The 25,256-nt window shown below is 42.7% G+C and overlaps 1 protein-coding gene across 2 annotated transcripts in view; it reads right to left on the bottom strand.

Moving 5' to 3' along the window:
• Window positions 1–25,256, bottom strand: part of Tgfbr2 (transforming growth factor beta receptor 2) — a 90,038-nt gene that overhangs the window by 33,985 nt on the left and 30,797 nt on the right. For both annotated transcript variants that reach the window (XM_023718521.1, XM_004634214.2), the window contains exons 2-3: window positions 17,730–17,898; window positions 11,578–11,768 (exon numbers count right to left, since the gene is read on the bottom strand). In XM_023718521.1, the coding sequence (XP_023574289.1) occupies window positions 11,578–11,768; window positions 17,730–17,887 (349 nt within the window). In that variant the 5' untranslated portion in view covers window positions 17,888–17,898. The remainder of the gene's footprint in view (window positions 1–11,577; window positions 11,769–17,729; window positions 17,899–25,256) is intronic.

Raw genomic sequence — 25,256 nt, 5'->3', positions numbered from 1 at the left:
GCCCAAGTCAGCCAGATGTTCAAGCCATCCTAAGCACAGTCTCTACAGCTTAGCCTGGGAAGAAATGAAAACCAGCTTCACTGTGGACAGTCAGCACCCAGAGCTTTGCCCTAGGACAGTAGGACTCTTGTAAGGTAGTGAAAGGAGTCTCAGTTGATCTGCTGGGCCACCACCACTGAGGGGAGTTTATGGGACATGTGAGGCCATGGTGCAGGAGAGAGACACAAGGCCATGGGCCAGTCTCCAGATGCCCTGGACGGCCACCCTCAGGGGCTAATTTTTTATTGACCACCATATCTAGTGGATAAGCTCAAGATTGTCTACACTGATTCATATGAGAATGAAGCAGTAGAGTGTATGAACTTGCAGCCAGCAGCCACATCTGGTCTTAGAACATCTATGTCTACTTTGCTGCTTAGGAAAAAAAAAAAAATTTCAAGAGTGAGTTTCTTTACTCTTAAGTCAAATACATTCCCAGCTCTCCTCCACTGATTCAGAATGCCCTCTGGCATGCACAGTCTTTCTTATTTCTCAGCCAGACAGGGGCTATATTGAGGGATTCTGAGGATGTTTCCTAACCAAAGTTTGTCCCCAACCACAAGTTCCTTGGGTTCTGAGTCATCACCTCAAATAACTGATTTCTCTTCCCAGGAATAAAACTGGTGACTTTGATCCATAATTTTCTTCCTCATCTCACAACTCTCGTTGACCATTATTTCCACACCTATTCCTTTTCCTTCGGCATTTTAGACCAGAAAGTAAATCTGGTTTGCTTCCCTCCTAACAGAAGTGCGCAGCTGGCAGGCGGCTATCCTGAGGGAGGAGCGTGCCATTCAAAGGCTCCGCACTCGCACTTGGAATCCCCCGGCGCTGCCAAAGCGCCATTTGTTCTTCTCATTCTCAAAAGCAAGCAGTTTCCCCTCAAGAAGTCAGCTCCCCGATGATGAGGTTAAACCCACACAAAATAAGACAGGCGGCTGCAAGGCAGCCCCTCCTCACTCGGAGCAACGCGAGTGAGCAGCGAGCGCCCGGGTCACGTGATCCACGCGCAGTGGGCCTGCTTGGTAGCGTGAGGCAGCCCCTTGAAGGCGCAGCGGGTCCAGAGAGAACCAGCCGGCCGAGATGTTCGGCTCGCGAGTGAAACATAGACAGGAAACCGCATGTCTGATACTGTAAAAAAAAAAAAAAAAAAAAAAATCATTTGTCTTCCTGCCAGAGGGAGGCTTGCAAAGCAATTGGGCTGTTTGCATTTTTTCAAATATCTGCAAAAATGAGGGGGGAAAGAAAGAAACTTTGTGGCTGCAAGAAGCCTTCCTCCCTTTCAGCATCTCAGATTAGAGGGCTTGAGTCGCTGTGCTAATTTCTGCAGCCTGCACACATCCTGCATGTCAGCGAGGCACAGCAGTGACTGACAGCAAGCCGACTTCCCGGTTGCTTTCTCTATTTCCACCCAGGCTGAATTTGAGTCACAAGCAGCTTTTAGAGCCCGGGTTTTGAGGCTAGCTTGATCACTGATAAAATTATGCACCGTCCTCCCCTCATGCAGCCCGCAAACAGACACAATAAGAAAAGATAAAGTGAAAATAGGAACTGAAACGATGACAGGTGGTGTATAAGGCGGGAAAACAAAGCAAACAGTAAAGCAAAGCAGATCTTGGTGTCCAAAATGCACACAGGCATACTTGCTAGAAACAGGCCTCAGATGTGACCCTAAGCTTTCCTGGTAGCTAGTGTTCAAGAGAGAAATGTAGAAACCATCAAGGGGTTGACCTCAAATTTGATTTATCAAATGAGGTTCCACTGAAACACAGTGTGTCTAATTATTTACAAAGCAGCTGAGCCAAACAGCTTCAACAGCCACCTGTACCTGAGAGATGAAAATATTTATCACTTAGGCTTTTATCAAAGAGTTTGCTGATTACTACTCTACAGGCTTCAAAATGTCCTTGAGACCAAAAGCAAACAGGTATTTGTGAAGGATCCTTGTGAGCAACCTTTTCCAAAGAGCCAAGGAGACTTTCTCCTGGTTTCCTCTTGAGGATAACAATACACCCGTACCGCAGGCTGTGCCAGCCCTGTCCCTGGGTGCGCTGAGCCAGCGAGCAAATCTGGGCTTGGTGGTGCTTACCTGTAATCCCAGTGCTGGGAGGGCTGAAAACAGGAGGATTACTATGAGTCCAAGCTGTGTGCTGAGACAATATATATAGCGAACATTATCCTGAACAATGTGCTTCCCAGGAACATTTCACTTTGTGCCCTGGGACTGGTTAGGATGGATGGCTCCTAGCCAGAATGTCAGTGGGAAAATTTGTGTAAGGAGAACACATGACATGGGAACATGCATCTGGTGAAAGCCAAAGATGAGGCACCTGCACCTAGTGGAGAAGAGTAACGTTTTACAGCTAGAGTGTATCCAGTGATTGCTCTGTGCCAGGTATGTTCTAAGTCTCTTCCAAAATATAACCATATGTGCAAGACAGTACTGTTTCACACACTCATTATTTCTGTACCCCACTTGTTTTTTCAGAAGGGAAACTGAAAGGACATCCAAAGGCAACCCGCTTATACATGGATGGTGCGGGGTGTTGTCCCACAGAGCCTGCAGCAAAGACCAAGCTCTCAGCCCTGCCCTATGCTGTTTTCTCAGACACTGAGCAGCCCAGGGGCCATTTGTAAACTGCACTCCACCTATACACAGGGCCAGTGCAGTCCTGAGGTGTGCTTCTTGCCATGGGCTTGACAGGGGTGTATGTGGGAACGGATTGTACGAGCCTCTTAGGTAAGGTCCTTAGTGCACAACACTGACAGCCAGCATATACGTGCCTCTGAAATGTGGAAAGGTAAGGGTACTCCCCAAGGAATGGCTGGATTCTCTGACTCTCCTATCGTTCTCCTGTGGGCAAAAGTAGGTAATTAGGGGCTGGGGAGATGGTTCAGCAGTTCAAGTGCCTGCCTGGCAAGCACAAGGTCATAAGCTCAATTCCCGCTACACATAAGTAAATAAATAAATAAATAAATAAATAAATAAATAAATAAATAAATAAATAAATAAACAAATGTAGCTGGGAGACTTTAGGAAAAATCTATACTACTGTTGACACTGAACTGAAAAATTTGTGGGGCTGGGGAGATAGCTCTGCACTCTAAGCACCTGCTTGGCAAGCACAAGGACCTGGGTTTGATCCCAGGTGCCAAATACCATGCCAGCTCAAAACTGGGCATGGTGGTGCACAACTGCAACCCCAGCACTGGGGAGGCTGAGACAGGAGGATTATTAGGAGTCAGAGCTGTGTAATCAGACCCTATGCCAAATAAATGGTTTTTTTTAATTAAATAAAATGAGAAGTTGGGATGTGCTAATTTAATTTCAACATTAAAAAACATCAGGACTCTAGGAAACAAGACAATACATCTGCAGGTGGTTTGCACAGGCGAGCACACTCCAGCAGGCTCTGGTCCAGGGCAGCTGGCACACTTCTGTGATTCTGTAAATCCCCACAGTGCAGGCCACCAGCCAACTACCACCTTGCCTGCACTTCAGTTAGAAAAGGGTGCACCCTGGCCTTCTACCCAATCTGCTACAACTCTAGGATGGGAGTCCAGTGCACATCCTCTTTCCTACATGGATCACATAAATGATTATGGACACAAAAACATGTTTGCTGAAAATAGAAAAAAATACTCAATATGACTAGTTGTCAAGTATATAACAAATCAAGACCACAATGAGATAGCATCTGACCCCAGTTAGAATGGCTATTATCAAAAAAGGCAAAAACTAACAAGATGTAGTGAGAAAAGAAGGGAAACTTGCAGATACTGCTCACGAGAATGTAACAGTCTTTATAAAGAACACCATGGGGCTGGAGATATACCAGTGGGAAGGTGCTTGCCTAACATGCCTGAGGCTGTAGGTTCAATCCCCAGCACTTCAAAAAGATGGTCAGGTAGGCAGACAGACATACAGACATAATATAGAGGTCCTTGCAATAAATACTAGAAGTAGAACTACCACATCATCCAGCAGTGCCACTGTATGATACATAGCCAAAGGAAATGAACTCAGTATGTGGAGAAATCTGCAGTGATTTATTTATTGAGGCACTATTCATAATAGCCAAGGTATGGAATCAACTGGGTGTCCCCTGATGGACAAAAGGATACATAAAATGTAATATATATTCACAGTGGGATATTATTCAACCACAGAAATGAAGTTAAGCAACAAGGATGGACCTGGAGGGTGTCCTATTATATATAATTAATTCAAGCACAGAAAGAAAAGTATCACATGTTCTCGATCACAGGGCAGCTAAAGACATGACTTCATGACAGTAGAGAATAGAGTAGTGATTAGCAGAGCCTGGGAAAGAAGTGAGGGAAGGAGGAGTGGAGAGATGATGAATGGCTGCTATTGGGGTACAACTGCATAAGAGGAACAGCCTCTAATGTTCTGCAGTACAGTCGGATAACTGCGCTCCGCCGCAACTAGTTGACTGTGTCAAGACAACCAGTAGCGGATTTTTAATCTTTCTGATACAAAGACAGGATGGACCTCTATGGGGAAAGGTATGCCAGTTCTCCTGACATCACTGCACATTGTATGTGTTTTGAAATATCACACTTTATCCCATAAATTTAATCACTGTGTTGACTAAAACTAAAAAATATGTGTTAAAAAAAGGTAAATGTTTATGAACCAGTGTCCCATCGTTTCTACATCCACATCTTCATCATAGCAATGTTTGTACAGCATCAAGAAGAGATCCACACATGGCTGGCGAGTTCTGTTACATGAACAGGCTGAGTAAAGCACATTCAGCTTACTTCCAAATGACCGTACTTCAAGGCCAGGCTTACTCCACCATCCTGCTCTCTAAGATTAGCTCAGTGAGGCTGCAGATGACTGGAGCAAAGCCCCACCTCTCACTCCATGACACCTGTGCCAGTGCTTCTCACACTTCAGTGTGCAAATAAATTACCCAGGCCTACTGTAAGGCAGGCACTGAGGGCACATGCCCCAGACCCCAAGGTCCTACATGTCTCACAGCCCTGCAGCCACTCTGGATTACAAGGGCCCCATTCAGGAGAGGTGTGGTGCTCTTTTTCCTCAGGGAGCAATGAGGAAGGGAGGGGGCATCCACTTTGTGCTAGCCGTGGTGGTGGACGCCCCTAAGCACCATTTCCTAGGATTCCCCAGAGCTAGCCATAGAAGCTATCATCAGAGTGAGCTGATCAACAGCGCACTGCCTGCTCAAAGAGAAGAGAGACAGGGCAAGCTTTCTGACGAAAAAGACAGGAGCATGAAACCTTTGCCAATATGAGGTGACGTTAATCACTAATCTGAATGGTGCTTGTGAATCTAGTCGGTTCAGTTTTATTCAGCTGCTTCCTGCTGTGACTCTGAGTCAAAATAGGAACAAGAGCCTAATTTGTAGTATTATCCAACAACGTGAGGAATGTAGTTAGCTTTGATTAGGAATCCTAGACTCAGCCTGCTCCTCTTGCCGCTCTGAAGGATTCAGCAGGAAACAGAAAGTGGATGAGGCAGCGATTAAAGCAAAGCAAGCCTCTGTAACAACTGTAGGCCATGGGGCCTCGAAGTCTCAAAGTTCTGCTTACAGAGCCAGGCTGCAGAGCAGCAGCAGCAGCAACAAGCCTGGTAGGACTCCTGCCTCGGACAAGTGATGTGTGTCACAAGCTCTGTACTCAAACCCCAGGTGAGGCCACCTGCTAACAGAGGTGATGCTAACGTGTGACAGGAGCTGCTGTAAGAACTTCCTTCTTTAGCAGTGCTGGGGCTTGAACCCTGGGCCTCAACCATGCTAGGCCAGAGATCTACCTGTGAGCTGAGCTTCCTCCTTTATATTTCCATTTTACATGAAACTGAGGTCAGATTATTGTCTCCGGGTGGCAGAGTTGAGTAGTAGCAGAACAGGCCCCAAATCCAGAAGACCCACCTCCAGTTCTTATTCATGACCACTACAGTCAACTGTTTCCTACCCAAAACAGCAGAAATCATCTCATCCAGTGTTATGCAAATTAAATGTTCTTACTGCACTTAGAAAGTGTTTATTAAATGAGAAAAAGAATGACCAAAAGGTTCAGCGGTGTCTTTGCCCAGTGGCTGTGGTCTGTGTGAGTCAGCAGGGGTTGCTGTTTGCTCAGGACCCCTCCCCACAAACACATCCTTTGCTGGGCTGAAAGTCTGAGGCCCACTAGGTCTTGTCTGACTGACAGCTGTCCCAGGGCCATCAGTAATGACTGGCCCAAGCATGTTGTCTTCTAATTTCAGTGTTCTGTTCTGTTGAGTACAAGGTTAGACTCTCAGGTCTTGCAAAAAGGAGTCATCAGAGATAATAAGGGAGATGTGAGTATTGGAGGGAAGTTGTGAGGTGCACTCTGCCTTGGTTAATGACCTCTTTCGTCCTCCTTCCTCGCAGTTGGCCATCACATGGAAGCATAGAACCTCCAGGCAGGGAGCAGTTCAAGGAGAAAACCAGTGTGGTCTCTTTACCTCTTTTATTCTAGAAGAATGGTATCAAACTCAAGACAGCCTTCAAGACCTTTCTGCAAGCTGCCACTTCTACTGAAGTTGGAAGGACATTTCTCAATCCTCTTTGTAGATCAGCTTAGGGTATCTAGGGACACAGGAAAACACCTGATCTGTCACAGGGTTGGGGTACACCTCCAGAATCTGTTCTTCAGGGGATTAACCTCATGGTTTTGGCTAAATATTTTAATTGGAAGACACAAAGTACAGGAAGAAAATAAACTAAGTTGAAAAGAAACACAAAAATCCCATGGGTAAGTGTAGAGGGGATGTGGGAATTTGCTGCACCTTTGCAGAATGTTCTCTCTCTTGATTTTCTAGGAGTTACAAATTTGCATACTTTTACCACAATTTACCAACTGCATTTTCTAAAAGACTGAATTTTATTTTAAATAAATTATGAAAAAAATTATGTATCAATGAATCTGGGTTTTAAAATCATCTCCATGATATACTTTGCCACATTCAATATATATCCATCATTCTACACAGAAAAATCGCTCTGAAAGGATGAATGATCACCTGTTAATCGCGGTCCCAGAGGAGCAGGGTGACTGGGGATATAATGAAAGGATGTACTATCTCAGTGTTTGAGTGTTCTTATCTCTGTATAGAAAGATGTATAAAGAGAGAAAGAAGAAAATAAAATGAAGAAAGGGAGAGTGGGAAGAAGAGGTAGGAAGAGGAGAGGAAATAGAAGACGAGAGAGAGAGAGAGAGAGAGAGAGAGAGAGAGAGAGAGAGAGAGAGAAACTAACTTTCACACATAGCCCATGATAAGTCCTTGTCCTATCACCCACTAGCTGTTTGACCCTGGACAAAGCATTGAACTTCTTTTCTCACACACAGCTCTTCTCCACCAGGGCTGCCATGAGAGAAAGAAGACCGCGCCTTGGGCAGGGAGGAACACAGTAGCCCTGTGCTTCCCTTGCTTAGTAGCTGTCATCAATGGTAGTACTGAAAATAAAAATCTGCTTTTAAGAACAAGCCTTGGGACTCAGCTTTTTCTCCTTACATAAAGAGCTGGATAAGCACACATATAGTTGTCCCTTGGTCTCTGTGACAGATGGGCTTCAGAACCACCTACGGATACCAAAACTCCCCACAGGGAATGTCTGTGATAGAAAATGGTGTGCTAGAGGGTTGATTGAATATTAAGGTGAAGTTTTAAAGTCTTTAAAAATTGATTATGGTAAAACACACGGCAATGCACTAATCTCCCTCAAGACACCCCCTGAGTTGGAACACCTATCTCCAATCCCTCTGATCTTGCCACCTTCTGAAGTATGTCTAGAAGTCCTCTTTTGGAAGGGTCTTTGCCAAATGTGACTTAAAAACATGGTGAATGCTGCTGCCAAGTGCCATCCAAAGGAAAAGCAGGCTTGCACAGTCCTGTGAGTCTTCCTCCGTCGTATTCATCAGATCCAGCACCATGTGACTTCTGGATGTCCCTCAGAGTCAAAATGACCATGAAGGCAAATGTGAAGCCACTTGGGGCATAAAGGCAGCCACCGGCACAACTACAGACGCCCCTGACAGGACTTCCAGAATGGAGAATGGAGAATGGGGGACACATCCGTTCAAAGTGAGGAAGAGAAGTTAGAGGGGCACTAAAGGCAAAGTGCCTTTTACTGTAATAATTTTTTTTTTTAATTTAAACCCACACCATACTTTTCTTTCAGACCTCTTATTTACATTGAACTGGTGCACATCCTTCTATATATTCTAATTCATCTCTAGGTTACTATAATATCTACTATAAGCCATTCAGAAAATTGTTATATCTATTGTTTAGGGAATAGTGACAAGACAAAATGTAGACGTTCAGTATGGACATATTTTTCAAAACATAGTTCTAATCCGTACTTCTTTGATCCATGATGCAGAAGAAGCCACCAGTCCAGAGGCTGGCTGGAAAGGCGACATGCGGAGGGGATGCAGATCAGAGGTCTAGCCACAAGCACAGTGTAGTATCGTAGTACTAATGAGAGTGATGTAGGTCATAGCAGTCCTGCTCACCATCTTACTCGACTTTGTATGGAGCAAAACTAATTATTTTAAGAGTTTTCATCACTTAACAAGTGTAAAGACCAGGTGACCACAATTAGAGGGCAAACGGAACTGTTGCTTTTTATATCTGCTGTTTTTAGGGGAGGAATAGACCAGCACAGAGAAGAGATGTTTAAAAAGCAAACGTCCCACCCCCACGCCCTATCAAGCCCTGGAGTAATTTAGAAATCACCCATCCCAAGCTGTACCGTCAGAAATGGCTTTTATTCTGATTACTGTACTCCACAAGCAAAGAAAGATTACTCTGATAATGAATAAGAGAGAAAATATGAATGAATATCTATGATTCTCATCTGAATGGAAAAATGTTGAAAAGTAAAATTACTATTATCTGAAGAGCTCATTGTAAAATACACATCCACCTTCTGGCTGCTTGTTTTGTCCTTATGAATGACACATCCTCTTCACTATGCCAGCATGCAAGAAGAGAGAAAAGTTGTGTAAAGGGCCACAAACCCACTTGGATTTTCTACTAGGCTTGGCCCAGGCCTTCTCGAGGACAGTTGACAAGTAAAGCCAGGATATCAAGGATATCATACTTCGATCTGGCTTTCATCTCTTTATACTTCTTCCCTCATAATGCAAATATGTAAGGAACATTAGAGAAGTAGTGGGATCATGACATGAGAAAACCAGGAGGTGGAGAGCCGCGTGGGGCAGGCGGCGCGGTCAAGACCAGCGCAGGCCTGCTGTGGGCGCGGAGACGGTGGCGCAGGCATGGAGCTGGGCAGCAAGCAGCAAGACCAAAGCGAGTGGAGGACGCACACCGAGAAGGGGCTGGGCGGGCAGCGCTGCTGGGCGCCACACACACACCACGAGACCACGGCACTCTCCAGCGAGGCGCACGCAGACGTGTCACGTGCGATTCAGTTGAGTTTCCATTGAATCAGACTTCCTTCAGTCTAAATGAATCCTTCCCCACTCTGCATCTACCTTGCCAAAACCAACAAAATGACTTTTTTGCTATCACATCCGCAAAATCAAAATGTCTACTATCAGACAAAGTATAACAAAACCCATATACTCAGAAGCTTCTTTCAGAAAAAGAAAATCTTGGCAGTGGTTATCCACATTTAAAATATGAGTAACTTTGATTCACAAATTTCATCCCGGCAATCTGTCATGGAGAAATATTGGCAAAAGTATAATTTTTTTTTCTGCAAAGATACTCAATGCAACACTAGGCAGCAAACTGGAAACATTTAAAATACCTGTCAACAGGGAAAGTTAGATCAGGAACAAACGACAACACATACAGAACTCCAGACAACACGCCACAGTTACCTGTATGTACTGTGATGTCTAGAAAGAGATGTGATAGGGGTTGGTTGAAAAAAAAAAATATAAACATAGCATTTAAAGTATGAGCAAATATTTTCAATGAAGATGGATGAATGGATGGGTAAGGGGAAGGAAAAAGAGGAGTAGAGGAAAGGAGAGATAATAACACCAAGGAAAGATCCATTTAACAAACTATCGACATAGAACATCTTTTGGGTTGGGACTGAGAAGAAAAATGTATTGTACTTTAATTGTTAACTTTGATATATTGCTAGATTATCTGAATTTTTGATAAAAATATCTGATATATTTGTAATTAAAAACCATCCAGTTTGTATAACTGGAAAATATTCTACTTTTATTTTGCAAAGGTTGTTCGCTAAGTATAAAATTCAATGAGGACAGGTATTTTTCAGTCCTCTGAATGAATAAGTCTAGTTTCTTAACCATTTGCTCTTTTTTTCCTAATGTGGAATAAGATGCCATTTAATTTTGTTCTTCCATAGCTAATATTTTTTCTATGAATATGTTTTAATGATTTTTTTTCTTCACAATGAGTTTTTGGCAATTTCAGTTTTGTGTATCTTGGTATGATTTTATTCATATTTCTTGGGCAAAAGGTTCACATTTTTTTTGAAATGTGGTGCTATAATTTTAACTAAATTCAGAAATTTTAAATCTTTAAATATTTATTGCCTACCCCCTTCTACTTTGAGAATTCTAATTACATGAATATAAGTTTCTTGATTCTGGCGCAGAGTGAACTATTACATGAGTGGTCTGTAAACTCTTCTTCATAATCATTTTAGACAATTTTTATTGTTCTATTCATTTAAGCTTGTAAATTTTTTTTTTACAATGTGCAATCTATTATTAAGCTCATGTTATGTATTCATTTCAGAAAGGTTTTTCTAAAATTCACTGTCTACCTCATATCTTTCACATTTCAATATTTGTCTCCAATTTTTAGTTTGCTATACAGTTATTATTGATTTTCAATAAAGTTAATAATAAAAAAATGGAATCAATTGTTTTAATTTAAGGAACAATGTGTGTTTTCTTCTCAGGTTGAGGAGTGCTGGACTTTGAAAATGAAGATTAGCAGGGCATGGTGGTGTACACCTGTAATCCCAACACTCGGGAGGCTGAGGCAGCAGGATTGCGGCGAGTTTGAGAACAGCCTGCGCTACAAAGTGAGCTTAAAGCCAGCCTGAACTGCATAGCGAGACCCTGTCTCAAAAAGACCTCCCCCTCAAAAAAAGACAGAAATTAAGATTAATATCTAGTCCCCCGTGGACACCTGATTAAACTTTGGGGTCATTATTTTCTCATTCCATTTCAAGTTTCTCAAAGGAACTTAACTACAAATAGCCTTTCAAATCTTAGGAATATATATCCTAAATCACTTCAGTTAATTAAAACAGACTTTCCGGCTCGGACCAAACAGTCCCTTTCAAATCCTTATGCCAGTGTTCTTAGTTTCTTCCTAAAATATTGTTTGCTGGGCCAGCACTCCAGCATGTCTGACTCAGTAGTCTGGGTTGGGGCCTGAGAGTCTTCATTTCTGGAGAGATTCACTCTGCCTCAGCTGCCTCCATGGGGTCACAGGCCAAGGGTACAAGGGACTGAGGTAGAGGAAACCAGGCTCCAAGATGCCAAGAGAAGAAAACTCACCTTCTGAGAAGATGATGTGGTCATTGCACTCATCAGCACTGCAGGAGCACATGAAGAAAGCCTCCCCAGGCACTTTTTTTTCCTTCATAATACACTTCAAGGAAGCAGCATCTTCCAGAATAAATCCATAGTAAGGGAGCTCAGGGTCATGGCAGACTGTCTCTAGTGTTATGTTCTCATCATTCTTCCGCCTAGGGAACAGAATTCATTGAGGAGAGAAAAGAGTGAGAAAAAGAAAATGAATAAAATATCTCTGGGTAGAAAAGCAATCTGGTCATAACGTTCCTATTAATGGCAGCTGGTTTCTGTTCTCCACCACTAGCAGGATGTTCCATAATTTCCTGTACCTTCTATATTCATTTCAGTTTTTACTTTACTCATCCCCAGAACTCACATATGATTATAAATAGGACAGCTTTCTGTAGGGGTTGTCTTGTGAGAGAATTTTACACATTCAATGTGCTTGAATTTTTAAAAAGGAGGTATGTGGAAACAGAAGAGTCCTGTGTACTTGAGCTAATTTTAAACCTTATACCCAGAGTGCACCGCAAGGCTCACATCAGGTCATTAGCTTACTGTGCCCATCCAAGTCCTCTCCACTGTCTTTAGAGAGGATGTCTCTAGGGGACGCTGAGCCCCTTTACTTTTTGCTGGCCCATACATGGGCAAGGGGCATCATCCATGTTGGCAGCTGAGTTTGCAAGCAAAATGAGAAGGAATACTCAAGACAGAAAGGCACTTTCTCAAATTACTGGAAGGAACAGACAAGGAAAAAAAAACAACATGTGAAAGAATTGCAGGATGTTTTTCATTCATAGATCAGCAAAGTATTTTATGTTGTCATGAACTAATTACGTCTACATTTAATAATCCTCTGCATCACATAGTTAGGGACTTATTCAGCTATGGGTTCAGGTACTATCTCACAAGGCACTTTTCTTGGGCCCTAAGAAGTGCTCAATTGGCTCTACATGGAATGAACACTTAAAAATGGCATGCAGCAGCCAAGGAAATAGCTCAGTGGAATAAGGACTTGCCTGGCAAGTGCAAGGTCCTGAGTCAGACCCCTGGTACCACCAAAAAAAAAAATTGCACGGCGAATGCCCACAATTACAACTGCAAAAGCCAAAATAAAACTTGGGTATTCTTGGAAAAAGGATGTTATCTCCGTAACACTTCTCTGTGCTTTTCTTATGAACATTCTGTCTAAACTGATTGAGCCCAACACCAAGGTTAGTAGGACAATCCCTCCTGTCTCAGCCCTGTTCAGATAGAAAATGCCATCACCTTCAATGGCAGCCTGTGTATCTAGAGACTGGACCTACAGAGGAAGGGTGGGGAAGTCGGAGTTAGGCCTTCAATGATGTGGCAGGCCCAATCACCTTTGCAAGGGTAGTCTTCTGTGAGACACTTCTTAGTGCATGTGCATGAGCACACACACACGCACGCTCAGTAACATACACACATACACACACTCATACACAAACTCAGTCCTCACAGCAAGGTAAGCTAGAAGGAAGAAGCAACTAGGTCACAGCCTTCACCTGGGAGGCAGTGGGGCTTTCCCCTCTGGGGAAGAGCAACTTTGCCTTGTACCCTCCTCTTAGTGTTTAACACAAGGACAGTAAAGGACAGCTAGACACCAAGGGGATAATTAGAGCAGGAGTGTGGGAAGAACAGAGCAGCTGAACCAGGAATGGCACTGGTATTTATTATGCCCATGCAGCCCAGAAGTGGCTCTGGTGTCCCCACATGTGCCCCTGTGTGACAGAGCTCAAGGGTTCTCGATTCAAAGCTCCAGGGGACACCAAGAGAGCAGTCCCTCGCTAAATGCATTAGAGTTTTCCTACTAGAGAAGGAGCAGCAATCAGTAACCTGACCCGAGGGTGGCTATCCCAGAGCTAAAGGAACTAAGTCAGCATCACCACGATCACGCAATAAGTGATGTCTATTTAGTCTTCTTAGTTTTCATTTTCATTAGGACATGTTTGCAGGAAATCATTGCATTGATCATGGGGAACTGGTTCATGCATGTAACACACCTCAGTTCTTTTCCCCTCTCCTTCCTTCCCCTCCGTACCCCTCCAACCCTTGGCCTCCTTCATCTCCTATTTCTCTTCTTTGTTTTGAGACAGGGTCTCACTATGTAGTAGTTCAGGGTGGCCTTATATCCATTCTGTGGCTCTGACTGGCCTCAACACATGGCCAACGTCCTGTTTCAGTCTTCCCAGAGCTAGAATGATAACCATGCTTTCCCACTCTTGGCTTTATTTCCTATTATGGATCTCTCATTTTGATCTTTATCTTATTTATACTTTGGGTTTCTCATACAAGAGAAACTTAAGCTGGTGTGTCTAACTTATTTCGCTTGACATTATGATGCCAAGGTGCCATCTATTTTCCCACAAGTTTATTCTTCTTGATAGCAGAGTAGTATTCCATAGTACCTATTTTAAAACCTACCTGTCCCGAACCTCAAATCTGCTAGGTAGTCTTTGCAAAGCCTTTAGCCATGGGGCAATTTTATGTGCATGCACCGGTATGCAGGTTTTTGTTGGCATAATTTGCTTCCAGAGAAAACCATGGTAATTCCTCCTTGAGAAGCAGAGGCCAACAAACGAATTACAAACCGTGAAATAAAGCTGTTCTGTAAGCATTAGGCAGCTTTTTCAGAGACTGTTGCTTTCCATCTTCTAGCTGCTTAGAGAAGTAAAATTGCAGCCAGAAAACTATTATAATACTTAAATCTGGATAACAACCTTAACTGATTTCTCCACTTACTCTTGTAAAAGAGCTTCTTACCAGGTAGAACTAAGCTTGCAAAACATCTTTGCACAGTGTTGAGTACAGGAAAAGAAAACACCATGAAATATGTACAGATTTCTTTGTATCGCAAAGTTTGCACTGAGCTATGAGACAGTGCATGAATATCTACTGCAAGAATCAGCATAAGGACCTTAAACTTGGCTCCAAAACTATTTCTATCCTGAGAAAAAGCTTAAGCATTTTACATGGATGGAATGGGTACACTGCTGACATTCGCTGAATTAATGAATGTGGATGAATACAACACTAAAGCCAACAAAAGCATTGAAACCCACTTCATGGTAACTCCATTTCCATATTTGGCTATTTTAAAGACAATGCTCTTTCTAGTTTGGGATTCCTACTGATGCATGTTGAGGCTTTAAAAGTTTTCTGTGCAGAAAGTTCCCAGAGATGTACCTGGAAGGACCTCTAAGAAGCAGTGCCACACAAAGGGACAAGATGAACTGTGTAGCGGGTGCAGCAGAGGCTTCTGTGGACCCCACAGAAGTTCTAAAGCTGGAATAATCCTTAAGAGCTGTCCCAATTTGAGGTAATACATGGGTCGGCAATTTATTCCCTTGCTTTAGGCCACAGTGGGATGCTGGCCGCCAGGAGGAGGAGGATAGAACACGGGTCAATCGGCTGCTGTCTGTGCAGGGGACCTCCTTGGCGGGGCCAGGAGTGGCGCTCAGCAACCGCCAGTCAGAAAGCGAGTGCCTTTGTCCTAGAGAGGGAGAGCGAGGTGCGTGGCAGGGCCCACCACACCTCCCTTTCTCCTTTCGGCACTCACACTTGCAGGAGTATTGGCCTCAGCTAAAACAGGTTAAAATTGGCATCCATTTAACTTAGAAATTCTGCAGGATCCAGCTGTGCCCCTGCTAGGAATCTTCTCCAAAGAGCTGAAGTCATCGTACTACAAAAATACATGCCGCCCAGTGTTTATAATAGCCCAATTCACAACAGCTAAATACTGGAGGCAGCCTGCACACCCGTCAACAGATTAGATAAAGAAAATGTGGCCTCTATATGCATAACAGAATACTACTCAGCTATAAAGAAGGACAAATGCGACACATCTGTAGGAAAGTGGATACACCCGGAAAATCGGTTGAGTGAAATAAATCAGACACACAAACTTGAATATGGTGTGGTACCTGTCCTTTGAACGATGCAAAGTACAAACGAAGAAAGCGATAAAGGATGGATAGTAAGGGACACAGGGATGGGTCTCTTGCCATGTGGAAACAAGGGTGAGGGGTGAGAAGGAGGGGGAGGGGAATGAGAGTAACAAAGGAGCACTTTGTAGAGTCTAATAGCCTTGTTAATGTAAACACTACATGGCATAGCATATGCTAAAATAAAAAATATCAACAAGTACAAAAAAAAGGGATGGGGGCTTGGAGGAGGGGTAGAAGGGAAAAGGGATTTTTAAGAGATGCATGCTGTAATATGCACATGTAACCACTCTGCAAGATGACTATAAAGTCCATGAGTTGCAAATATGTAATAATAAATGTTTTTAAATCATTTAAAAATAGTGTTCATTATATTTCCCTTCAATACCAAGGAGAAAGGGGGACCTCCACTCCATAACATGCTCACCACTTCTGAAACAAGCCAAGCCTTTATCCTAGGGAGATCGGCATCCCATTCAATCGTTTGGACTTGATTTACAGTCAGAGAAAACGTGCAGCAGAGAGCAGGGCCACAGAGGGAAGCTCTACAGGTACTGAGTCCAGTTTTCAGTCTTTCCTCTTCAAGTCATTCAGCTTCTCTGGAATTAATCTGACTTCCAGAGAAGGAAGTCTGGGCTGGTGTTGGGACACTATGATTGAGAAACCATTTAAACCCATGTTGAGCACAAATCTATTCACTTTCAAATGTTATGTGTCTGCCCTCCACCCTTCCGAGGTGGAAAAACGAGTTTATTACATTTTTCTCCAATAACCTTTCAATTTCTCTCAACAGAATGCATGCCTCTCTTCTTTGGACTACCCCTGTCTGACTGCCTCTGTCCTTCCTCAGACATCATGCTTTTAGATCTCCATTCACATGTGGTTTTTTCTTTTTTTTCTTCTCCATTCAATGTGTTCACCTTCCTGTGTGTATGGAAATTTACAGGGCTTCCAGACCATCAATGAGGCAAATCTGTGGCCTAGAGAAAATCTCAAAAGCTCATTCCCCGAAAAGAGAATTCACATTTTTGTCTGTGAATCATCCAGGAAATATTTAACCTACTTAAAAAATATATACATAGCTGATAGATTCGAAATATCTGAATAAATCTGTAAAGTGTTAAATCCTATTAGTGACTTCACATATTTCATAAAACTGGAACCCTTCATGCAAAAGTTGTTTACCTCTTACCCATGCTGTTGATCCTCGACCATTAAGTACAACATGACCCAAGTGTACCCACAGCCAGTATATGTACAAAACATTATTTGAGATATTTATATATGGGAGGGAGGTGTGTTAGAGGACATGTGAGAAACAAAAAGGAAGAGGACAGAATCTGACCCAAAAGAAGTAGCTCTGATCTAAAAGAAAGCTCATTTAGCTGGGGAGATAGCTCAGTAGAATAAACACTTGCCTGGCAAGCACAGGGTCTTGAGTTTAATCCCCGGTACTTAAAAAAAAAAAAAAAAAAAAAAAAGCCTCAAGTTTGGGGCTGGGGAGATAGCTCAGTAGAATAAAGACTTTCTTGGCAAGCACAAGAGCCTGAGTTCAATCCCCAGTTCTGCAGAAAAAAAGAAAAGAAAAGAAAAAAAAAGAAAGCCCAGTTGAGGCCAATGATTACGAGAATATAGCTGAGGCTTCCAAGAGTCTGAGTGGGTTGTTTTTCTTGCTTCTCTAGTAACTTCTGTATATGTGCAATTTTTCTTTACTAAGAGCCAGCCTTTTACCTCCATGCAGAACTAGGAGTACCTTGAAAGAAAACTCCCATGGTCACGTGGAGTGCTGAGAGGAGGAGGAGGAAGAGGAGGAGGAGGAGGAGGAGGAGGAGTTAAACGACTGAGAAGGGACATCACAATTCTTGATACAAAGAAGGCTTTGCAGACTGATTTTAAACATTAAAGTCATCGTATACAAACACACAGACACACAAAGAAAAGCATAAAATGGCTCTAGAAACTAACTGCATTTAATAATTGAAAGGGGTAGATAGTCCAAGTGAAAGAAAATGGGATAGATATCTATGTAGCATTTGTGCCTCATCCAGCTGTTTGTTACTAAATGCTCTAAAAGGTTCACCTCACTGGCTTAAGTTTTGGAGAGACGCAGACCAGGCATGCAGCACTCCCGACGGACCAAGAAAAGACACTGCTTATGGGCTCCCTTACCAGACGGCTACACAGACTTCATGAGGCTTCTCACAGATGGACGTGATGCTGCAGTTGCTCAGGCAGGACTTCTGGTTGTCACAGGTGGAAGACCGTACGTCACAAAACTTGCACAGTTGTGAAAACTTGACTGCACCGTTGGTTTCAGTGGCCATCATGTCATTATTAACTGGCGGGAGAGAAAGACAGAGTAAATAATTATACAAACAGCACGGCAGCCTGCCAATGAATTCTAAGAGACGGTATGCAGTTCCAAATAAGCTTGATGTCATGAGAATGCATATGGAGAAAGATTAGAATGCCCTCAGGTGAGCAATATGCAATGAAAGCCATAGTAGAGAGGCCACGGCAGAAGCACAGCAGCTTCTCCTGTGTCCATGATTAGCATAAAGCAGTCTTTCCATGCATACACCTTTTCATTTAATGAAAACAACCCAAGGACCCACTGTGCAGTGCTTGGTACTATGAGCACAAAATAAGTGCCCTTTAGGAAATTATGGGTGAACAGATGTGGAAACCATCCAGAGGAGGGGAACCCAAACGGAGGAAGGCACAGACCACGTGGGACCCACAGAAGACGTTACTCAAACTGGCAGGAAGAGGTCACAACCAAGTAGAGTTGTGAAAAACAAAAGGGAGGAGGCTGCCTCACAGGGGACTCTTCCAAAGGAACCCAGTCTATGACTTCTCTCTTCTTCTACTGAACAGAGAACCCCTAAGATACAGCCTAAAAGGCAAATGAAAGTTGGCCCCACCTCAAAGGCCCCCATCAATTCATTGTTGTTTTCACTCCAAGCCCCTTCCTCCTTACTTGGCCCCTCTGAAGGCATGCAGACCCTTTCTGAGAAGCTAAGTTTGTTCTACTTCCAGCCTTTAACTTTCTAGTACCTTCATCTGGCTCCTTGTCAATTTTCTGGTTTTTGATTAAATGTCACTACACCTACTTGAAAGTAACCAGCACAGGACTCCTTCTATCTTGTGCACTAAGTATGTGGGTCACATATAATTAATTGCCTATAATCTATCCAGCAAAATTCAAAGTTCACAATATTTGGTCTATCTTGTTTACATCCTGTATCTCCAATACCAAAAAAAAGCACCTGTCACTCAGAAGGTATGCAAAAGTTATTACTGAATACATGAGTAAACATATGAATTCACATAGGAGTAATTACGAGTTCACATTTGCTGCATTACACGAATTAGGAAAGGATACAGACTCTCCACTCAGATTGGCAAGGAGTAGGGTTATAAACACAATATTTATTCAAGTCATCCAATACAATATATATATATATATATATATATATATATATATATTTTTTTTTTTTTTTTTTTTTTTTTTTTTTTTGGTGGAACCAGGGATTGAACTCAGGCCATTGCGCTTGCCAGGCAAGCACTTATTCTACTGAGCTATCTCCCCGGCCCCATCCAATGCAATATTGAAGACAGGTTACTTCTGTAATACATATTCATGCCAAGAAACAACAAGAAAGGTTTAGTGCCTGATTCTCCATCTTTTTCCTCAATGAGACCCATTTCTGTTGGTGCTGGTATCACAGAGAAATTCTAGAGAGCTGAATGAATTAAGAGATTACCACCCTTGGGCCAACAAACATGAATTAACACACAATCTGTGCTAGCCTAAGAATGCTGATGCCTCTAGATCTCACACAGCCAGGCCTAGTCACTGGCCCTTTGCAAGTTGGGAGGTACTTCTCCAAAACAGCCCACTATGGGCTGAGCAGAGCCCACCATGCTCTCTACGTGTTGCATGTGTTTCTGTCTCAACAGGAATGGTTTCATTGCCCTTCCATGCCTCTGTCTGCTCTTGTCAATTTTAGATATCTGTCACCAGTACTTTGCCTTGAAACCTTCCCTGTTGTTTGAGCCTAGCACCTGTTTCCTGGGTCTCTAAAAATATAAACATACATATATTTAAGATTTGCTTTCTTGTGGTAACATTAAATATAGAAGAAAAAAATAAAGCCATTCATTCCTTTCAGGCCTCAAGTTCATTTCAGGAAGTATATTTTTAGGTAACAAACTATTTTGAAATTCTCACTGCCTCCCAGACCAACAACTCGATGCTTAGCTAAAAATACAGGCAGAAATGTTCTCTGAACATTGTGTTAAATTTGGGACTAACACAACAATGAATATATATTTTTTGTCCAATGGCTATATTTGGATTCATTTGTGAAACAATTCATTTAATCTTTTACATTTTAAAACACAGTGCCAAAACGAAACAAAGTAAACAAAGAAAAGACCATGTTTTCTGTAATTTCCTTCTTTAGGTGTTATTTGTTTTTGTTTTTGTTTTTTTGGTAAACAGTATGTTTTTGAAAAACATCTACTTTCTGATTGGGAAATTTTGATACTTTTTAAATATAAAATAAATTTCTTTGACTTGGAATTTGGTGTCCCAGGTTAGATGAGTGGCCATAACACTTCTGTTGAGGATAGGATATAATCAATCACTTGGGGGGCCTGATAATTAATAAAGCTGGGTTCCCCTTGAGATACTCTGATTCCACTATTCTACAGTGTTTCCTGAGCATTTGGAATCTCAGAAGCTGTACACATGACTGAAGTTGCCCAAGCTGGAGGACCTGGGCCGTGAAGAGATGGGAAAGCCAGCACGTCTCCCTCCAACTCATAATTTACATGATGGTAAGAAGATAGCATTTCCATAAAGCTGAAAGAAGTGCTTGTGAAAAACATACACACACACCTAAGAAGTTCTGCTTATTTACACTTCAATGGAAAGGAATCCTTTTCTGGGCTGACCAATCCTTCCTTATCAAATGCCTAGAGCAGAGAGAGGCATGACAGGAGTGAGAAGTGATAAGACGGAAATAAAAACAGATGAAACTACAGCATGGAACACTATGGATGTGTTGACAAGGGTAAGTGGTCTAGGTCTAATTCCTGAAAAACAGAAGTGACAGGCATGAGACAAAAAGGACCACCAGAAAAGAAAGGGAAAGGAAAGAAAGGAAGAAAAGAACACCAATTTGCACAGCTCGGGAGCCACTTACATTGCTGTTGCAAATGGGGCTCTGGAGATGAGCAGGTGTATGGAGCAGATGTACAGTGAAGGCATCCTTAGGAGGAGGGTCAAAGAAAACCTCTGTTGAACTTTGGAAAAAAGGCAGCACCACCTGTATGCTGTTCTTGGAGACATAAGCATCTGACAGTGTGCAATGGAAAATCTCACCTACTGAGCACCTCATGTCAGACCTTTAGCCAATGACAACTCACTGTCCCCTTGATATAGTGGGAGCTACCACCATGAGGGCTTGTAGCCAATATTCTCTTTCTTTGCCATAGTTGAGGCTTGGGGATCCTTTGTATGTATCTGTATGGTGGGGCTGTCAGTTTAGTTCGCAGGGCAAAGCTGCTCTTAACCTCTGTTGGGATCATTTAATTTTGATAAAGTCACTCTGGAGTGGGGATGAGAAAAATACAAACTCTTCCAACAACACTCACCTAATTGACTCCTTAGCAAACCTAACCCAAACTCAAAATTACTTCCAATCTCATTGCTAAAGTACTCTGTGTATCTTCAATGAAGATGTTCTACTAAGGTGAAGGGTTTAAATTACTATAGATCCTCTGTAAGCAGCTGACTTTCCTTTAGGAATTTTCTAGCCATAGGAGGCAAAGTAATTATTCATAAGGTCTCTGAAAAGAGGCTCCACTAAGACTATCTCTGGTCTAGAAAGTCAGCTGCTGAAGGAAGTGAGCCTCATGGCATCTCTCAGCACATGATAGTGTCACAGGATCCATCCTACTTCGCTTCCCTGCAAACAAGCCCATGAGCAACAGCAAGCCCTTCGCCCTTGTGCACACCACCTTCCTCATTTCCTCTCAGATTTTCCCCGAACTCACTGCCTAATGCAAGAAGTCCCAGGTCTGGAGGCTGTGAATGAAGTGCTCAGCTGTGTCTATTTCTGGAACAATACTGTTATCTTTGAGGGTCAGAGATGAGCAACTTAGTAAGCCTTAGTCTCATTCCAGACATCTACCAGAAACTTTAAATATCATTTGAAATAGTGTCTACTATTAACTGAGCAGTTAGATAAAAATTTTCAGATTTTACAAATAATCCTAAACACTTTGCCATAAATAAAGTTATGTGACTCTGAACTCAGGCTTCAATGTCTTATTGCTTTCTGACATGTTTTGGAAGAATTTAAGAAAATATTTAGTCCACAAACACCTGTGGATATTTTGCTTAGTGCTATGTATTTCTTATCAGGACCAGTGAAACTAGCACAAATAAATGTAGTATATCAAAGAATAAGCCATGGGAAGTAGCAAATAGAAATCACTAGACCTTAGAGTTTTGCTTCTCAAAAATAAATGAGCACACATATCTTCTGGGAATATTTTAACCTGCAGGTATGAGGTGGTACATTGGTTCACACAATTGTTGGGGGCTGTCAAGTCTGAATTTAGAGAGTAGACTGGAAGATTGCAAACACAGGCAGGAATTCGTGGTGCAGTTCTTGGCCAAATTTCTAGGAAATCTCAGCTTTTGATACAGATTGGATGAAGGCTACTCACATCACAAGGATAACCACCTTTACTTAAAGTCAGCTGGCTGTAGTTATTGATTATCTTCATAGAATACCCTCACAGAAACACCTCAATTCTTGTCTGCATGAAGAAACGGTTTTGAAGCCCAGCTGAGTATGCATAACATTGCCCTGGCCAGTGGGAAAGTGAGATCCTGTTCACAGGTGCCACCGTTGATCAGCACATGCCGAGTCTGAACGCAATGAAGAATCCAGTTTTTGACAGGCCATTGTTTCCCTTTCTACACTGATTTTGGAACTAGAAAAATTAAATACTTATTTCTCACCTCTTTATGGGTACTTCTCATCTTACAGTTCTTTCCATCTGCTTTTCTCCTGAGCTGGCCTCTTTAAATGATCAGAGGCCCAGAGGCGCTGATCACCATATGGGCGCAACTGAAAGGCTTGTTTTCTGAACGAGGGTTTTTAATTGCATTTGGCACTTCAAAGTCAGACACTGAGGAAACCATCTGGTAGACAGCCGCTAGAGCCTGTGCTGCTGGCAGCCAACACCATGGCCTTTGAGGCCAGGTGGGATAGGCCCATTGCTCTGTCACACACGTCCTCCCACCCAGAACAAAGGAGCCAGTCAAGCTCTCTGGGAGGATTCCCTCATGACTTGTCTTTAAAGAAAGACATAGGCATGCCAATGAAATGATTTGGCCAATGGCTGCCACCAACAAAACAAGAGAAATGCCGCCCAGTCACAGAGGGGAATACTCTTCTTCTCTGAACATCTACTGTATAACTGAAACTTCTAACATAATACAATACTTTTAGTTTGAAAAAATGTGTTTGAAGTCTGAATCTCTGTGTAATTACACATATCTTGCCCCAAGAGGAGCGGGACTTTCTTTCCAATGACAGTCACACGCAGTGCAAGGGTTTGTACTGGGGAAACATCACTTGGCTGACAGGAAGAGGATGCTGTGGGCAGAGAGGAAACAGAGACCGGAGGCCTCAGGGCAGCAAATGTCCTCATGCAAATGTTTTTGTAGTAAAAATACTTTGCTAAAAATCCCCCAAAATGACATAATAGTTTAATGTCTCTTTGAAATGGTAGTGCTCTGTAATTCCTACTTTGCAATAAGTGCAGTAATACAGAAGTAAGCACTCAGTAAGTCACAGAAGAATCAGTGCTCATTGGAATGAATGACAAGTCCCACGAGTGCTCTAGACTGTTTTGAAAAGAAAAATACAGTACTTAATACTAGTTTCTGTCCATACAACTAGCCAACAAGGTGTGGCATCCTATGCCTGTTTTTGCAGCATTCTAGGAGGCTGAGGCAGGAGTACAGAAAGTTCCACCCCAACCTGGGCAACTTCAGCAACTTAGCAAGACCATGTCTTAAAATAAAAAAAAAATTTTGAAAAGGACTGGGGATGTAGCAGGGTTATTGAGACCTGTGCTCAAACCCCAGTACACCACCACCACTAAAACCAATTCAACTCCATTGCTCACAAGAGAAATTTCTTATCAGATCTATGTTGGAAAAGACCAACAAATTGTGAAACACAATGAGTTGACCAACATGGGAGCCACTCTCAAAAAGCTGGGGTGTGAAAACTTACAACTTCTCAGGGTTATATGTCAATGGTATCTGCCAAAATTATAAAGAGAGAAGGCTGGCCAGATAGCTCAGTGGAATAAAGCACCTGCTTAGGCAGATGCAGGGACAGGGGTTCGATCCCCAATGTGCAGTGTTGACCCTGCCCCCAAAGTACACTGAGACGGTGACTGAGACTGGGCACACCTGTAATCCCAGCGCTTGTGAGGCTGAAAACACGAGGATTACTACGAATCCAATCTGTGTGGTGAAACAGAAAGAAAAGAAAAGAAAAGAAAAGAAAAGAAAAGAAAAGAAAAGAAAAGAAAGAAAAAGAAAACTACAAAGAGGCTGGGGAGATAGCTCAGCACTCTAAGTGCCTGCCTAGCAAGTACAAGGACCTGGGTTTGATCCCTGGTTCCACATGCCTTGCTGGGATCCATGCCATGCCAGCCATGGAAACTAGGCCTGCTGGTGCATACCTGTAATCCCAGTGCTGGGGAGGCTGAGACAGGAGGATCACAGGTCTGAGCTACATAGTGAGACCCTGTCCCAAATAAATAAATAAATAAATAAATACTACACAGAGAGCTTTTCACCTGGCACTTTCACATCTAGGAATGTACACTGTTCACTGATAAAAGCATCATGGTGCCATTTGTAATGGCGGTTGTCTTCCAAACAACTGAACTGCTCGTTACTGTAGGACTGTTGAAGTAAAAGCATTCTGAACAAAGGAAGCCACGCAATGGCCAGAAATCAGTGGGCAGGTCCAGCTTTGGTCGACACCCAGGCTATGGTAGTCAAGAAAATCAGTAAGATGTAGACCAATGTACAGTGCTGATTCCTGGGCTGAATACAGAGAGATCTGCTCTCTGCCCTTCATCATTTGGCTTCCTTATAGGACGCTGGCTTTGGGGACCTTAACCAGCTCCCTTGTTCTCAAGCTTCCATGAAGTTTGGCCAAAGTAGAGACACAGTAGCACACGAGAGAAGCACGTGGATGTGCATTTGGAGTGCTTGTGCTCTCGGATTTCCATCCAGCTGGCTGAGTTTCTCACCTCAAGGCTGCAACTTCTCCCACAGCAATCATTTCCAAGACTTACTTCTGCCTTTTCTTGTTCCTTTCAGCCGAGTGACAGTCCCACAAATCTCTGAACACCCGAATCGGCCCACAAACACACATCCTCCATTTATAGATGGAAAGGCTGAGGCACACAGATGTTTTGGATTCGTTCATGGTTAATGGAATTGGCTTGGCCAAGATTAGATTTGTAAGAGACAAAGCAAACTGAAGAAACAAAAAAAATATCACAGAAGAGGCACAACAGCCAAGAATCAAATCCCAGACATTGTCTGCTTAACCTCATTACACAAATAACCTCTCATAATAC

This window comes from Octodon degus, unplaced genomic scaffold, assembly GCF_000260255.1.
Source record: "Octodon degus isolate 3935 unplaced genomic scaffold, OctDeg1.0 scaffold00059, whole genome shotgun sequence".
In the NCBI taxonomy this organism is placed as follows: Eukaryota; Metazoa; Chordata; class Mammalia; order Rodentia; family Octodontidae; genus Octodon; species Octodon degus.
Note: the sequence above shows the minus strand (reverse complement) of the source record. Positions and strands in the feature narration are given on the sequence as shown.